Source organism: Ambystoma mexicanum, chromosome 6p (assembly GCF_040938575.1).
Source record: "Ambystoma mexicanum isolate Mex_15411 chromosome 6p, UKY_AmexF1_1, whole genome shotgun sequence".
Taxonomy (NCBI): domain Eukaryota; kingdom Metazoa; phylum Chordata; class Amphibia; order Caudata; family Ambystomatidae; genus Ambystoma; species Ambystoma mexicanum.
In genome coordinates this window covers 1105238644-1105257450 of record NC_090935.1, presented here as the reverse complement: position 1 = coordinate 1105257450, position 18807 = coordinate 1105238644, and the positions used below count along the sequence as shown (strand labels likewise).

The 18807-nt window shown below is 45.4% G+C and overlaps 1 protein-coding gene across 3 annotated transcripts in view; it reads left to right on the top strand.

Annotated features, from left to right (window-relative positions):
* The window catches only part of DAPK1 (death associated protein kinase 1), a 986032-nt gene that overhangs the window by 958555 nt on the left and 8670 nt on the right, over window positions 1-18807 (top strand). For all 3 annotated transcript variants that reach the window (XM_069625713.1, XM_069625714.1, XM_069625715.1), the window contains exon 25: window positions 18320-18508. In XM_069625713.1, the coding sequence (XP_069481814.1) occupies window positions 18320-18508 (189 nt within the window). The remainder of the gene's footprint in view (window positions 1-18319; window positions 18509-18807) is intronic.

Genomic DNA, 18807 nt, shown 5'->3' with positions numbered 1-18807 from the left:
GATGGTAGCTGACGTAACTGCATGATAGGGCTTCCTGCGTGCTATTAGAAGCTGTGTAGTACTTACTGCCCTATTCTCTGCCGTCCTATTCTCGTATTCTTTAATGCATCATGCTACGCACCATTTTGTATTGTTCAGAAAATATGGGTAATGAACTGTAGTAGTCCCCGTCTTGGTCCTCCTGACTATAGAGAAAGTCACTCCTTCTGGTGCAAAGGCTTGCCTGTTAATCGCTAGGGCTCTAACGTCTGATACTCGTTTGCAGGAGATTAAACATAATAACATAGCTAGCTTGCCTGATAACTGCTTAAGAGAAAGTTATTTATCTGTTGGCCAATCTGATAACAAGTGTAATACTGTAGCCACGCCCCATGCTGTACTATACCTGGGCTCTGGAGGAACTCTGAATCTTGCACCACTCATGAGCCTCAAGACTGCCGGATGTTCTCCTGCCAGGTCGCCTTCTACTGGCATGTGACCTGCTAATATAGCTGGCCTGTACACTCCTATTGTATGGAAAGCTCTCCGGTTCTGCAATAAGTTTGCTAGGAAATTCAGTATTTCTACTACAGGTGCTGAAACGGGATGAACACTTCTGTTCTTGCACCAGCTTGTCAATTTTCCCAAGCTGCGTCATAGCTCCTCCTAGTGGATGGAGCCCAGGATTCAGCGATGAGCTGAGCAGCCTGCGCCGAAATTCCTGTCAGTGCCCAACGTCTCCTGATATCCTGCACGTGACTAGCGGGAGTGTCCCTCTCACTCTGAGGATGACACGACCCAGCTGGGTCCGTGAGCAGTCGTTCTCCTTTGGGGAGGACTCTGGCTATGTCTGCTATTAGTTCCATCAGCGTTAGAAACCACACTTGTGACTTCCACAAAGGCACTACTAATACCAGCTCCGCTTTCTCCCTCCGACATTTCGCTAGGAACTCTGCTCAACATCACGAAGGGGGGAAAGGCATAGTGCGGGCCTCCTGACCACTCTTGCAGGAAGGCATCTGTTCCTTGCGCTCCCTGATCTGGCCTCCAGCTGTAGTATAGGCTCATCTGTGCATTGAGCCGAGAGGCGAAAAGGTCCACCTGTAATGGTCACCATCTCGTGTTCAGCCTCTGAAACACTCCTGGATCCAGTCTCCAATCGCTGAAGTCTGTCAGATACCGAGAGTTCCAATCTGCTACTACGTTCAGTGTGCCTGGCAGGTACTTTATCACTGATGTCTCTGATCGTAGGCAGACGTGCCACAAATCTTTCACCAGTTCTGCTAGCATCTTGGACCTCGTACCGCCCAAGTGGTTGATGTACCTCACTGCTGATATGTTGTCCAACTTCAGCAGAACACAAGAATGTACTCTTCCTCTTGTAAAAGCCTTGATCGCGAACGATCCTGCTAGGAGCTCCAGACAGTTTATGTGAAGGCGAAGCTCCTCTTCGCTCCACTTGCCCCCGGTCTGTAGGCTCCCACATCTGGCTCCCCAGCCCTTCCGGATGGCGTCTGATTCTATTATCAAATCCGGCTTGTCTCCGAATATGGCTCGCCCATTCCAAGCATCCATATTCTTTAACCACCACTCCAGTTCTGTAATGGAGTCTTGATCTAGGGGTACATGTTGATGGTACTTCAGACCCTGTTGCAGATGCTTTTATTTTCAACTTCTGCAGTGCTCGGTAGTGCAGGGGGCCTGGAAAATATGGCTTGAATAGATGCTGCTAATAGCCCCACTATTCTCCCCAAGGTTCTGAGAGATACTTGCTGTTTCTCTAAGCATGCTCTGATCTCTCTCTTGATGTCTTTTATCTTCCGAGCTGGAAGCTCTAGTGTCGCCTTCTTGGTATCTAGAACGAACCCTAGGAAGTCTAATCTCTGCACTGGCGTGGTATCTGACTTCTGTGTATTCACTAGAAATCCTATCGATTCCAAAAGGTCCTGCACCCATCTCGTTTGGTACACTAGTACCTCCCGATCTTCTGCTAGGAGGAGGAGATCGTCCAGGTAAATTATCAGCCTGATGCCTTTCTCCCTGATTGCTGCTGCTACTGGCTTCATCAGCTTCGTGAATGCCCAGGGTGCTGAGGCAAGTCCTAATGGCATGGTCTCGAATTGCCAGAATTGTCTTTGCCAGTGAAAAGCTAGAAAAGGTCTGTACTCCTTGAGTACAGGAACTGTAAGGTAGGCGTCCTTCAGCTCTAAACGCGTCAGCCAGTCTCCTTCTCTTAGGGAGTCTGAGCTGATGGATGCCATCCATTTTGAAGTGCCGATGTATGATCCAACCGTTCAGCTCTTTGAGATTTATAACTGGGCGTACCTTCTCTTTCCTGTGCTCCAGGAACATATTGCTGATAAACCTCAGGGCTATCTCGCATTTCTCTATCGCCTGCTTGCGGACTAGCTGCACTATCTCGCTGTCTAAACATGCTTGTTCCGCTTGCGCTAGTCTCTGTCTCTGCGGTCTGCTCAGCTGGACTGGGGCCTCTATGAAATCTATCTGAAGACCTCTGATGGTCTGCAGTATCGAGGAATCGCTTGAAAGCTTGCGTCAATTCTCTAAAAACTTGCGCGTCCTCCCTCCTACAGGAGGATACTGAATGGCTCTCACCTGGTGTGAATCCTTGACCTCGTCCTGATCCTCTGGACCTGCGGCCCCTCTGGAATCTCCCTCTGGACGGGAAGAATGTGTCTTGACTCTTGTTCTCCCAGTATTGAGCCATGGGGTTCTGGGGTCTTCTTCCTCCTTGATTGTGACCGGCTACACGACCCCTGAAGTGGCCGGTCCTTCCAAAATCTCTACTTGAAATATTTTGCAGATCGATGCTTGTGCCTTTTCCAACGGAGCATATGTACCAACAAAACGGCCCATCTCCTTCCCAAAGGTCACTCCAAACAGGAGGCCCTGGGCTCCTTCTTACGCTTCATACGATGACAGATCGCTAAACTTCGAATCTATCTTGAGTAAAAGACCTTTTCTCCTTTCAGAAGCGATGGCACAATTTGCATTTCCGAGAAGACAGACTGCCCTCTGAGCCCACCCAGCGAGAGCTTCAGGGTCAACTTCTTCTCCTGTGTCCTTTGCCCTCTCTGCGAGGTCCATAATCTTGGCAAGAGGTCCTGCCAAATCCAACACTTTTTCCTGGCAGCTTCTCCAGGACCTATCAATACCCTTGCGGGGCTCTTTGCTCATTTTTGACACGAAGGTCAGCATCTTTGGATCGAGCTCGGGGTCTTCGGCTACCTTTCCTGGGAGATCTGGTCGCGGGCACTCCGCATGTAGGCGTTGTCTCACTTCCTTGTCTAGCGGTTTGCGCAGTCTTGCTGTCATGTACTGCGCTACTCGCGGGGGGGTTGGGGGTGGACTTTGAGAGGTTGCCACTCGGTAGACCTCGGATTCCGGAAGCTATCCGGGTCAAATATCTCATCCTGAGCTTCCAGGAGGTGTTTCTCCTTCCGCGCTCTCTTACCCCCGCTGGGCCTCGCCCAGTCATCTTCCTCAGCTTCCTCTTCTCCCTGCGAGGTCTGGTCCTCTATCTGCTCTTTGTCCGAGCCTGGGTCCTCTCCTGTGTTGTCTTCCCCTGGAGAGGGGGTCATGAGGTCTGGCACCGCTTGACATTGCAAATAAGCCCCTTTCAGTTTTGCAAAAGCGTCGGGCACCTCTGGGGCCTCTTCTACTGCCCCTTCCAAAGAGCCCCGGGGGTTTTCAGAGGTTTTCCTCTTGAGGGCTATCTTACTCCCCTTATGTCCCTCTTTCAAGGGTTCCGTGGACGTGCGCTTAAAGTCTTTGGTGCTACAACTAGGCTGCGAAAGCATAGCTTCCAATGTCTCCAGCCTCTCTTGCAGGGGTCTAACCCCCTCTGCCACTGCATCAATAAGGGAGCTTCCCAGCACTTGTTTAAAACTGGCAGCGAGGTCCTGACTCTGCTCCTCCTCGCTCCACTCAAACTCTGACATTCTTCTGTTGTGCTGTGTGCCTAAAATACCAGAATCAAGGGTCTTAGAACACCCACTGCTCAGAGATGTTTATGAATATAATTATTCTTTTTTTAAAAAAATGTGTTTTATTTTTTGTGGCTGCACCAACTTTTACTCCTGCCTTCTGGCTGCTGCGAGTGCCTTCCTTCTTATGCGCAAATCTTATGCTGCTTAGCAGCGTGAGGTACTAGGAGACTCCCCTGTAGCTTGCTGCTCACGATGTTGTGTCGTGACTGCTGCTCCTTCAGCTGTCTAGCCAGCTGACACTCCACTTGCGCGAGCGATCGTTAAGATCGCTTAGAACTTTTATATTGTCACTTCACAATTCTCTCGCATGAGCGTTCGGTATGCTTTTCACGTGTATAATGATAGCGTCGCTTAAAAGCGGCGTCCGCTGTGATGTGTGTGACTTGTCGCGCTTAGCTCCTCCCACCCGCCGGTGGGGGCTATGGTATAAGAGCGCTGTACGCTGCTCCCTGCTAGCGTGGCCCTGCCTACCCGAGGGTGGGGGCTACCGCGCTGCTGTGAGGCGCGGTTCTGCGCTCGCGGGCGCCGGCTCCTCCTACCTGAGAGTGGGGGCCGGTCCTCGCAAGCGGCGCTCTTGCTACAAAGTCCGCAAGGCAGGCTGCACCCTTGAGGTGCCGAGCATGCGACACTGGGCCACCAGCCTCGCGGATAAAGTCCTGCCTTACCTATAAATGGCACAAATAACGTCGGACTCTTCGGCGTTCACTTTGCCTTATAACACTGCCTGACGGCTGACTTCCTTCGCGTACGCTTGCGTGCCTCTACGCATAATGCTAAAGCATATCACACGATCACCTCACACGCATTCCCTGCGCTTATCTGTACATTATTACAACCAATTATACTAACTATGATATTAATGTCAGTTCTACTCTTATTCCATTCATTTCCGTATAATTCACACACAGAAATACGAGAGGGAAGGAAATGGTACTTATCTGCTTGAAGAGCAGTAAAAGAAGATTAGGAGTCCAAGCACAGGAAGTGGGTTGTGACTGGCTGAGAGGGCATGGACTGCAGAGACTCATGGATATTGTAGTTTGAAAAAGAGAAAAGTTTGTTGAATAATTTTCAAAGTCTTTATATGTGTTTTGTTGAACTGCTGAAGAGTAGAAATAAATGAAGATGAAGCATACTGCTCGCCTCCAGTCTTGTCATAGAATGCCATTTATCTCCACTGCTCAACTGTGCTTTAAAGCACTTCATAAAAAAAGCAAGATGCTTTGATCATTTCAGTTCCATCTTTATTCCCCGATCTTAGCCACTGACTCTCTGAACCCTCCTTTCCGCTTTCTGACCCAATTGTGCCTTTTTCTGACTTCTTTCCTCCGAGCCGATGCAGCCTGTCTCCTTTTCCCATGTCACTATCCATCCATCGTTCATCAGGTGGTCTCTGCATACATCAGCCACGCCCACTAAGGCACTTGGCTTTTCTGCCCTGCACACTTATTCCTTTCAGATAGTTTGTGTGGTGCACCTTCTCGCCCCCTTTGGGGCCCCCGTCCGACACTGCTTAAGTGCCTTCTAATCTACATGTTAAGTCTTTCCTCCTAAAATGTACACATCTGAAATGTATTTGCCGACCATTACACAAGATGTGAAGGTTTTATTGTTACAAATGTATGATTTGTTGGCTGCAATACCAACAAGGCTTCAAACTGGATTGCAGTAAAAAAAATGGTTGGGGTTGAAGGCAAGTTATGCAGAATATTTGAGTCCATATTGTGGAGTGTATATAGATTTGCCTTGAACCCCCGCCATTTTCTCTGCAACTCTGGTTGAAGGCACGTCGTTGGCATTGCAGCCCACAAATCATACATTTGTGCCAATTCAACCTTGTATGGCTTTTACCGTTTAAAAATGTAATGCATTTTTTAGGCTGCCTCACATACGGTGCATTTAACTTGGCAAAGAAACCACGTTTTTCCCTGTACATATTTTGTTGAACTCCTTGCTGGGAAGGTCGCATTTTCCCAATCCCAGCTGGCCGCATTCCAAGGGTGCTGAAAGGTTATCTTGTTTCCCGAAAGTGACCCTATCGGGGTTCCGTTTGACCTCTGCGTTCCTCGGGCCTGTCTGAGAGGCGGAGTGAGTGCCCGCCTGGGCTGCTGCTCGCTTTGTTTACATCCGCCTGTCGCTTGCACTGCTGCCCCGTTTCGCTCCTCGTGTGACTGGTTGTCGATTCCTATACATTGAGTAAAGGAAGGAATCCGAAGTATAAGCAAGGAAAGGGTATATACAGTGTGTACTTACTCTGGACGTTTATTTCCCAATCCTCCTCGCCAAAGCCCACTGCCCACCTTCCACGGTTATCGAGATGGTTTGAGTGTATGCTCGTCCTTTTTGCATAGACTCGCACGATAGCCTGGAAGTTAAGGGGTTTGTTCCTGTATCAGCTTCCCGAATTCAGGATTTGAGGCCAGGTGGAAAAAATACGTACTACAGGGCCATCCAATGTGTGTATATACAGGACATTAAGTGACACTCTCGAGGGCATCATGGGAACTCGTATTACAGGGAGCGGAATCTCAACAAGGGCTTGTGTAAAATGGAGCCCGTGCATAGTAGGACAGTGCAGCACGTGCTTCATAAACCCAGCATGCACTGCTCTTATCTGCTCTGTGGCTGCTCATCTGAATGTGCACCCGGGGTGCAGAGGATGGGTATCACTAGCAATCGAGCTGGTAATATCTGTGGGCATAAGAGACCTGTCGGCTAAGCATGTCAGTCTCGAATGAAATCGCCTTTCCTCTGTCCATAGTTTATAAATTGAGGATTCTTGTGGCAGGTATTAGCACCTATTGCTGTAAAGGGGACCTCCAAAGTTTAGTACAGGCGATTCCCCCATGCGTTCACTCAGGCCTGGCTGAAGATGTGCGGGGTCCCATTTCAACTTGATGTTTGGGGGTGGGACTACTTAGAGCAAAAACAGTCTGAGGCACCCCTAGGGTGCATACATCAAAATGGTGGCAAAGATGAGGCTAATAGCCACAGATTATCACGAGACAGAGTCAGCAGGGATCCTAAAAACGAAATGCCCACTGAAGAGCTATAAAACCTTCTTTGTGTATATCCCGTGGGTAGTGACGACCCGGAAGGGCTCTAGGAAACGCAACTTGTAATGCGAGCACTGCAAGGTGCACATTTAAGGTCCAGAACGAAAATGGAGTAAGAAATATATTGTTGTGTTACAAGACTGACTGGCAACATGGGGGCAGTTGCTGGGGGTCTCCTCAATCTCAAGGTTCCTTTTCATATGCGACGGATGAAAGGTCAGGATGCTGTTCCTGCATACACTCTGTGGGCTGTGACACCTTACGCCCCCTAGGGCGCGATCCATAGATATGCATGCCCCCGCACTTCCTGCCAATAGCGGGTCTCTGCATCAGTCCACCGCTTGAATCCCATCAATCCATAACAACTAAGGCCACTGACCAACATGAGTTGTCGCTGAAGAATAGCACGTAGGGGTTTGATTACAAATATAAATTCATTTAAAACAACAAATGTGCAACTGAAGAGTGGAATAAATGGCTTGCTGCCAAAAGACAGATTATGTGGCTTCAAAAGAATCAGACGTAGCCCACAGTGAAAGAGGGATCATGGGAGTTCTAGTCAAGAACACCTGGAGTGCTGCAGGTTGCAGACTCCCTGCTGTAGATCCATATATATATGGAACAACAGATCTCTATTAAAATAGGAGTGACTTTATTTATTTTAATCGAGAACACTGAACTCCCTTCTGGGGATTGCTAATTGTTACTGATGAGAACAATCCAACATACAGTCTGCCTTAAATCTGCTGTGCTCCTCCATAGCCGCCTTTTTCATTTCGGCCCTAGCCAGCACAGCATGTGTGGGAGATGGGGCTTGTGGGCAGGAGCCTCTTGGGGTACTACTTGCCGACCACTGCTCTATGACCTCAACACAAACCTGCACACAGTACCTCGGTACGTCTGAACCGCACACATCAATACAGCAGCAACGCGATCGTACATTTCCACGCTCCCCACCCGCTTCTTTCGGAATCCGCGAGAGTGTCCGGAGACAGTGCAAATGGTGTAAAATCCGAATCGCGTGGCGCCTCCGTAGGGAAGCAGCAACATTTCTTCCCTGTGCGGTGGAAGGAGAGAATGAGAATAAAATGCAGGAAACTTGATTGTAAGGAGGGCTCTACAGCCATGTGAGCATGGGGCCCTGAGCCGTTGCATGCGCCCATTACCAGAACTACGTCTGAAATTATGGGGTGTGATGAGGGTTTGCTTGTGCTTGTGTAAATAGTGGGAGGGGGGCAGAGGCTACCTTCCCAGTGCTTTAAGTGGCCTTCAAACTGGAGCATGGGCTCTTTGGGGGCATGCCCTAGCAGGGGGTTGGTGTCGCAATTAAGAGGAAACACTGAATGCTGCCTGTTAGGCCACATCCCCTAAGTGCCCCGGCTCGATTTTGCAAAAGGGACGGGCTGTAACGGGCAGCAGTTCGGTAAGGTAATTGTTGCCTTGTCATTTACTTAGAGCGCTGACTCCCTGCCAGCCACCCTTTCCGCTAGTATACATTTAAATTGTGTGGGTGAATTATATTAGAAATACTAAGTGATGTAGAATGGTGCAAAGATTTTATGTTAGTGAACATGGATGTAAAATCAATGTACACTTGTATCCAGCATAACTTGGCTATCAAAACAATTGACTTTGTATGTGAGAATGTATTTGCTTTGCACTATTTGTTTATGGAAATGATCAAAGAACTATTGGACTTTGTACTTAAAAATAATGTATTCATATATAACGAAACCCTGTACCAACAAACCAAGGGCATAGCAATGGGCACCTGTTTCGCACCACTCATGGCCAATCTCTTTGTAGGGGAATTTTAACAGAAACATGCCAAGTAAACACCCTAACTTGTCACATGTGCACTGTGTTTGAAGAGGTTGGAGGATGGAGGAACCACATTGTGGAACGGAGAGGGAGGTCATCTGTCTTCTTTCTCGGTGGGGTGTTGGCACATAGGTGGCGTGTCGGTGTAACCGCATGAACTACAAACTTAAAACTATGCCACTCACATATAAACCATTGAACCATGCAGCTCCTCTACACTTAACTGAAACGTTTAACCTCAGGTCATCAACTAGAGTCACAAGGTCCTCCAACACCCTCAGCCTGCTACTCCCTAGATGCAAACTACAAAAATCAGGGGGGACTAGCTTCCCAGTCATGGCTGCTCAGCTTTGGAACACACTCCCTCTCTCCCTGAAAACCACAAATTCATTCACCAACTTCAGAAGCAAGTCTATGAAATGGCTAGCTGAGAAGCAACAACATCTCGCTTAACAGTTGCATCCTTGATTCACAAGCTGTTTCTCGGCCTGCACAGTGTATGCAATTAATCTATTGCCACAGTTCCACAAGCTGTCTTGTGTTCCTTTTTCTGTATGTAAGTACTCAGTCATTCTCAAGATTTGTTGTATATATCTGCATGTAATGATTCCGTCGTCTCCAAGACGTGTTGTATATATTTCATGTCCTTGTATCTTGTATCACCTGCAACTTTCAAATGCGCCCAGATACCTCTGGGTTAAGGTGCACTATAGAAATGAATAAAACAAAACAAACAAACTTCGGGGAGGGGTACAAATCAGAGGTACACCCTGCGGAGGTGTAGAAGAAGCACCAGGGCATGGCAGAAGAGGAAGGAGGAGAGGGCAGGGTAGCCAAGGAAGAGACAGCAGAGGGCAGTAAGGAAGCCGTGGGGGGTGGGGGGAGAGAGGGAACAGCAGGAGAGGAAACGAAACTTGGAATCAACAAAAGTTGAAATTCTTTTGGGTAGTGACGATTATGATGTAGATGAAGATGCCCAGTTAACAAATAGAGAGCTGGAAGACTATCTGAGGAATACACCCCACGTGGAAAATAGGGGGAAAGATGTGGCAGACTCAATACCTAATGTGAGACGCTCCTAAAAGCGTGCCAGGAAGAAATCAGTGAGAAGAGCAAAAAGAGCTGCTCTCAAATGTGGCAATCGTGAGATTGTTTAATAGGTGCTGGGGTGGGAAAAACTAAAGTTGTGTTGGATTTGCTTGTTATTTAGGAAGAAATATCAGAAAGTTCTGTGGAAAGCGCTAAATCTTCCTTCAATAGCAGTGCAGTAATTTTTGAATCTTCAGTAAATGAACCAACTGGTGACCCTAAACAACCCAATTGGAAAATGGTCACCGCAAATAAAGTAAATAAGTTTAAGTTGATTCTGGTGGAGAAAACGAGCATTCTTCCAGTGAAATAATTTAATATCAAGGGCATGACGAAAAAGAGGATGAAGGCGATAAAGGTTGTCTGATGAAAATTTGTAATCTTTTACTCCGTTAAGGTTAATCAAAAGTGAAGACCTGAAATTTGTCGAACAGTGCCCTAACATGGTAACGAAGGTTCACTGTTAGTCAGAGGAGATTGTCTAATTTAGAGTCCCTTCGATAGAACTTAACAAGCGTGGATATGAATTTGGCTGTTATTGTGGGGGAAAAGCAATCTTATTACAGATAATCAAGTATACGAAAGGCATGGAAATGGGGGTCGGTTTGAGATATTTAAATCTAGTAGTACTGTCGACCCCAATGTAAAATCCCATTGTGAATGGCTATGCTCTTTCTTTCCCACTATGATTGCTAATAACTGAGCAGACCTGGAATAATAGAGGCCACAAACACCTCTTCCTGCCGGAGGGGTCAAAGTGTTTTATTAGCATGGCCGATTCTATCCTCTTACAGGAAACGTGGCTTCTGGTACTGGCCTACTTTGACGGTTTTACTATCTATAGACAAAATGCCAAAAGGGGAGCTAAAGGAAGACCATTTGCGAGGTTGGTCACATTGGTGTCAAATGAAATCCCCTTGAAAGAGGTTGCCCATAGTAGGAGTGATAATAATGTGCTTGGGGTAGAAATTCTTATTGGAGGCATGCAAAAAGTGCTTTTGATTAATGTCTTCGACCCTCCAGGTGATGATTTTACATTGGGAATACAGGGAACTATCTTCGAGTTGGTCACCAGCAGCCACTTTGAGAATAGTGGAATGGATATTATAATTGCTGGTGACCTGAATGCCCAAATTACTCATGATAAAGGGTCCGCTAATAACTACCTTGCTACTAAGAAGGACAACAAATACCAAAGGTGGAAAATGTTTTTGGAAGAGATGGACCTTAAGATGGTAAATGGCACTACTAAAACTGATATTCCTATGGGCCCGACATGATGCAATGGCACTTTTTCTTCCACTCTGGATTATATGTTTCTCAATACCAAGGGCTTCACTGAGACATTGGAACTACATCTTAGCTTCAATGTTTTCAGTGACCACGCCATTCTATGCCTTAGCATTAGCAACTGCACTAAAAGGTCCTGTGTCAAGGATAGGTCCGGTGAGCTAAAAATAAATCTCAGGGGGGACCGACTTGGATGGTCAGACTGGAACCTAGAAAAGGTAAAAAATGGAGAGGGGCCAAAAAGAGGCGTCTACATATGACAGCTGAGGAGATTGTTGTGTGGATTACCTCCTGTATGTATGGTTTTATTCCAGTGGGTAAAACCACCTCTGTTAAATGGGGACAGAGAAACAGTATGATAAAATTTTAGCAACTGCAAAAAAGGAAATGACAGGCAATTAGAAATATCATACAAGACCTTATCGTTGAGCGCGCGGACATCATTGATGTCATCAAGATATTGATGATGGCCTCTGTAATGTAATCATTAAAGATAATCCTGAGGTATGGGCTGATATACTTTGGACCCTTTTTGATTAGATAACTACTACTGGTATTCTCCCCAGTTCCTGGAGGATGTCTCACATTATTCTTGTGTTGAAAAAGGGTCCTAAAATGCTACCTGACAACTATCGTTTACTTGTTATGACGGGTGTCCCCAGCTAAATATTTTCCACGCTTGTGTTAAAAGAAATCAATTTATGGATAGTTAAAGAAAATATCTATATGTCCCAGGCGCGATTTAGAAAGGGCTGTTTTACAAGTAGACACATGTTTTTTAATACCCTGATTGAGGAAGCTAAATCAAGGGAGGATTTGCCTTTGTATATCCTGTTCGTAGAGTTCTCGTCAGCCTTTGACACGATTGACAGACCTCTACTATGGGACAAATTGCAGAACATGGGCATGCCAGCGCAACTTCTGTACTCCTGTAAAATGATCTACAAGAACAATTTTGCTAGTGTGAGACTGAGCAATGAAGGCCATCTATCTAAACAGATTCATATCCAAAGAGGAGTTAGACCGGGCTGTGCGTTAGCACCCACCTTGTTTAATCTGTTTTTTGCAGATTTTGTAAAGATGTTTGTGGCTAAGGACAATGCTTTTCTGAAAATAGGAAATAAGGAACTGGGGTAGATTGGCTATGCCGACGATATGACACTGAATGGACTGGAGTGAGTGGAGTGAACTGGAGTGCGTGGTGCCGAATTAAGTATGTGGAAGGTACTGGTGTAATATGTGAAAGGTACCGGGAAAAAAATGTGGATAGTACGGGTGAATTATGAGGAACGAGTGCATAAAACAACTTAGAAATACACGGAATGGATTGGAGTGCGTGGAATGGCCTGGAGGGCATACAATTGCACGACTTACATGGAATGGTTTGGCACGCATGAACATTTGATGGTCATGCAAACCACCATATCACATCACCACGCTTACTCTCTTCTTCACACCACCATTTAGCTAGAGCACAGATACTATGACACCATTCGGTATAACTGTTCTCATACCAACATCTGCCGCTGGTTACTCAACCCCCAGCCAGGCGTTCTCCTCAGGCCTAACGCAGCCACAATCGGTCTGGATAAATCCTGCAAGAACTAACGCATACTCCTGACCTCTCAACAACCACGCCTACCGCTAAGAAGCAGCTATTACACGAATACCGCCCCAGCTGCACACATCGGGTGCTCTCGCACCCACCCTTGACTCTCTCTACCCTCTCCACTGACCCGAACTTCAGTTCCCAAGGGCGTTCAACCTACCAGCGCCTTCAGACCATACCAATGGTATATAAGGCGCTATATAAATGCAAAGTAACATAACATAAGGTTAAATGGCAATGCTACATAGAAGATATTCTCATCATATGAAATGGTAATTAATCAGATACTAGAATTTTGTGAATAGCTTAACGAAAATACCTATGGGCTAGAATTTACAATTGAAACTAGCAGGACAGAGGTAATGTTTCTGGAACTATACATATTTGTAGATGGGGACAAACTGCAAACAAGAACCTATTGCAAAAAGACAGAGGTAAACGCAACATTACAGGAGAATAGCTGCCATCTCCAAAACACAATCCGAAAAATCCCCATTGGAGAATTTACAAGAGCAAGAAGGAACTGTAGCCAGGAAAATACATATAGGACAGAATGTAAAATCGAGGACAGATTTGGGTCAAGACAATGCAACAAAGACTGTATACAGAATGCAAAGATAAAAGTGGATAGTGTGACAAGGGCTGAATACCTTAAACTGAAGGACAAGAGCTTAACTAAACAAACAGATGCAGGAAGGATGATTACGCAATGCATTAGTAACAATGCATTAATAAGGAAATATTAAAAAATAATTGACATCTACTAAAACTCGACCCTGGCAGAGAAGACTATTTACCAGATAAACCAAACATCTACACAAAAGCTCCCACACTACGCTCGAAGCTTAGCCCAAGCTTCATGGAGGGGACTAGACAAAAACATCAGACTAATATCATGACCGGGAAACCAGTCAAAGGTTTCTTCAAATTCACTAATTGCAGTATGTGCAGGTATGTCCTTAACAGCATACAAAGTTACAGAAATTCAAATGGAAGAAATGTATTAATTGATCAATTCATCAACTGTAGAACCACTTTTATAATCTATGGGATAATGTGTATGTAACAAAATGTATGTTGGAAGCACTGTGCGCAAATTAAGAGTAAGAGTTAGAGAACACCTGGGAAGCATCACAAATGTAGGACACCCATCAACACTATCAGAACACTGGAATAAGAACCACCGAAATGACAAAAAAGAAAACATCAAATTCTTTGGAGCAAAACACATCAACCAGGAAGAACGATTGGGAGACCGTGAGAAATGCCTGCGCCAACACAAGTGTAAATTAATTTGTAACCTAAGAGCGATTGCAGAAGGGCTAAATAGAGATACAGAAATGCATCCCTTCCTATAAATGATGAATGGATGAGTGGAAGTGGATATCTGGGGAGTTATACCCCCACCTTACCCCCAAACCAACTAACATTCCGCCAACATATTGATCCAACTAATTTGAAATTAACATGATCAATTACTGGTAAATGACCCCAAATTGACACACTGCTGTGCGCGGGAATTATACACAACCGTTGGACTACCTTAGGAAATATTAGATGCAAATAAATGGCATGAGCAATACGTAGAACCTATTTTAAGTCCATTATAATTAGCTTAAGATTCAGTAAACGGATTGATAGATGCGACCCTGTAGGAACACAACCATGTTCCTGTAAAATCAGCTATTGGATGTAAAACAGAATACGATATGTGAGAAGTCAAACGAACAAAGCCTAATTTTAAATGGAATACTAAATGTGAACACATCAAATAAAGCCTATTTCATAAACCGTGTCTCTAGATAAATAAGAATCATTTATTGAGTGCGAAACGGAATATGATGTGGGAATGCTAAACAAATTAAGCCACACGTCACCAATCGGGAAATATCACGTGATGAAAAACGGCATGCATAGATGCCGGGGCCAATGAAATGACGTCACGAAACACGAATTAGTAAGAGGCGAGCAACGCACTAGGAACTAGCTGCTACGAGGAACAGTGCAGCCCACGGAACGCCGAGCACCAGGGGCGTTGCTAGGGGGGGGCTAAGGGGGCTATAGCCCCTGATCTTTTGGTTGTAGCCCCGGATAGAATCTCAGGAGCTACAGCCAAAAGACTAGCTAGCCCCCAGTCCCAACAGTTCCGACATCAGCTTAGCCCCGGGTCTTTTGCAGACCTAGCAACTCCCCTGCCGGGCACAATCGCTAGAATAGAACCCCAAAAGGTAAGGATAGCTTCATGCACCAATGGAGACTTGCTCAACGCATTTCACAACAAATGAAGTCACTTTAAAATGCAATTAGATATCACTGCCCTTTTTATATATAACCACCAAAGAACGCTGCACTCGTGCTGGGTATGTAGTCACTGATAATACGTGGAAAACCGCTCGTATCGCAAGCTATAACGTACATATAAGTGACCAAGCAATTAATAACTGCATCTCACGCATGAACAAATGTACTACTCGCCTCAGTACAGAAAAGGAATCCCTGCGCATGAGGCACTGTCCCTTCTCTACATATGCCAAATATATGCTTCCAGACCTAAAGAGCGCAACTCAGCATATATAAAGCATATAGTGTGGGATATTGACCATTATGTAACACATTTGAACAGCTCACGCACGGACTGACGTATCACTTGTAAAAACGCAGATAACAAGTCCTGCAGCATGGGACACTATTGAATCTTTGCATAAAAGTTGTAATCTATGCAACAAAACCATAAGAGGAACACGTGGCCTATATAGTGCAGGATAGTACCATGTGACAATATTTAATTGACACCGACCGTTACGGGCCCATCTCTCTATCAATGCGGATACCGCACCACTTAAGACTTGTACTGAACCCAGATGGTGGTGCCACAGAAATGGCAACCAAATAGTTTGGAAGATCACTGTGGCCCACCATACATGAACCACCCACTTCATTAGCAACGTAAAATGAGAAAGAAGCACTGCAGGCCATGTAAGAAAACATATATGGATGAGCACCGATACAACTAACTACGTAATGTTATGTTAATAGTATTTATTGAGCACGCGGTCACCCGGAGGGTATCCTGGCCACGGCCACAGGCAGAATGACCACATGAACAAAATGTGCCTAATCTTTGAAATACTCCCTTTATTTAGGGAAGAATAGATTGCTCACCATTTATCAGAATCCTGAAAACCCCACTTCAACCGACATAGCTTAAAACTGGACTGCAGGAGTGCCGGATGCTTAGATCCGGCCTGACTACCCGTGAATGAAAATAATGTACCTAAATTGAAGGTAAGAAATGTTCCAACCGAATGAAGCTCATAAGTAGTATACTTGCAAAACACTGATGATTTAGCACATAGGAACCCTTATTAATACCCCCTTATCTCCTTTCCCAGCTAACTCCTCAGAACCACAGAAATTCGTCTAATCAGCAAAAATATCATTAAGTAAGAGAGACGATTGTGATTGTCACTATGATTGCTGTGTCTGATTAATGTAAATAGCATTTTAAAAGAAGGAATGTTGATATGAACAAATAATTGTCTTTGGAACTACTGTATCAGTGCCTTGAAAAAGCCCAAGGAAAGGCGTAAACACACACACGTGCCTCATAGCGGAGTTATGTTGGCAACACTTTATGACTTGGGCACAAAACTGAAAGATTAAGAAAATTCAGAGTTTGCCATAAAACCTGTAACCTAATACACCTAAGCATTTGGGCACCACCCTATGACTTAGGCACAACACAGAAAGGTATAAAGAAACTTCATACAGAAATGGTTTTGTAAAACTAAAGCAACTGAATAAAACACAAAAATATTCACTAATAAGTTTACATTGAAATGATTGGAGCAACAAACTTGTGAAAACTGTATATAAGAAAGCGCACAGGCTTACATAGAACCCCAACTTTTTATTTACTGACCCTTTTCACTAGAGTTGCGGGGATCATCACCCTCTCATTTCGGGTGTGAGGGTGATGATCCCTGCATCTCTAATGAAAGTAGGTGTCTGACATAGGGTCGGCACAGTGACACAATGAAAAGGCGAGGCTTTTTTTTGTAAAGCATGAAGATTTCGCTGTAGAAAAAAGCCTTGCCTTTTCATTGGGTCACAGACCCGCTGCCAGATACCCCTATAATTAGAGATGCAGGTACCATCATGCCTGCATCCCTAATGAATGAAGTCTGTAGCAGACGGTCGGTGTGACGACACAATGAAAAGGCAAGGGTTTTCTTTTTCTAAAGCCTGAATGAAAAGGCAAGGGTTTTCTTTTTCTAAAGCCTGAAGCTCTCGCTTACACGCGAGAGAGCTTTAAGGTTTAGAAAAAAGCCTTGGCTTCTAGGAGCCTGGTTGGCTGGGTTTAGCAGGGGCCTTTAGGGAGCCCCGGCAGGGCCCTGTCACAGACACTAGGTGTCCTGCCCAGCTTGACCCACTTAAAGCCCTGCTTCTTTCCCCACTAGATCTGGTCAGTGCTGTGACGAAAACAGGGAAAACAGATTTGCAAATCTCTGCCATCTGGTGGGGGGAGGGGTGGGGCACAGTATACCAAGATAACTTTTGGTTTAGGCTCAAGTGACCACATATAGCTCTGGTGCGGATGCATAACCAAGAAAGACTGCTTTAATGGCCGTATGGTCAAAGTATGCAAATGTAGGTCAAAGTGAAGAGCGTTATGGCTGGTTCCATGGGCGTAATTTTAGGGTGGGATAGGGGTGTTTGTCCCCGCCCCAACTTTCATGGCACACCATTTTGTCCCAATTAATTTGGCTGGGGCACGTTTTCTTCAGATGTCATGTCCCACACCCCACCCCCAACAATTTTAGTAAAGTTACTCCACTGGCTGGTTCCCATGGTGTTGGAGGTGGCCTGTGCAGCAGGTAACTAGGGTGAGCAGTTACTAGGGGCTCTGTAGATTTGCTTTGAACATCGCATCTGGTGCCATTACCTGTGTCAAAGGTCGCCTGGAGCCACCCCAATGCTCTGCCCCTTTGGTAATAGTTTAAGATTTTAGGATCTGGTCTGCACCGGGTGCGGTCTCATATAGGACGTCTGTGAGAAGAGGCTTGTAACCATCCAAAAGATATATATATATTTTTTCTTCTTTGCTTCCCCAAAGATAAACTGCAGGGATTCCTTAGTATGTGTGACTAAGCGCTTGGAGTATCCGTTACTGTGATGAATAATCTTGGTGCCCTGACTGATGCGGGAACTACTGTGTCCCTGATCTGGAATGGGGTGCCAAAGACCCAGAGAAATGTAAATGATCCATCGCTTGCCGAGCTCATCTTCTGCCTCTGTATGATCTAATCATTTCCAGACTGCTGCATATCATTCGGACCTAGTTCTGGATGTTCCCCAATGTGCTAAGCTTTGGGCCATTTCTGTAAATGCAAAATGGAGGAGTTAGAAAAAGCCTTGTTGGACTATGAAGTTAAAGTTGTATGTTGTTTTCTCTCTTGTTATAGAGTTGCCCACCCATGACTCCACTGTGCGAGAAGATCGCCTCGACTATCCCTTCGTGGAGGAAGCAGAATGGTCCCAACCAGTTGATGTCCTTCCAGCAGTTTGTGTACGATGTGCAAGAGCAACTTAATCCATTAGCAAGCGATGAAGATATAAGGCACATTGCGCAGCAGTTGCACAGCATGGGCGATGTAAGTATTCGGCCGCTTTACACGGTGCAATCACAGGTGGTTTTCTCTTGCTCATAGGTTGGGTTACTGGGACTTGGTAATTCCCTCCCCAGTGCTTGTAATTGTTATTTAGAAGAGACTACTCCATCTTTACTCCTTATCCTGTTGTGTTGCTGATGACCATTTTACCTCGGTGTACATCACCTTTGTTAGTAATGAACAACAGCAAAAAAGATCTTGGATTAACCCCAATCTTTGACTTGCATTCTCATCATTTTTTTTTTGGTCTACTGCACTTGCATATCTATTTGCAAAAAAAT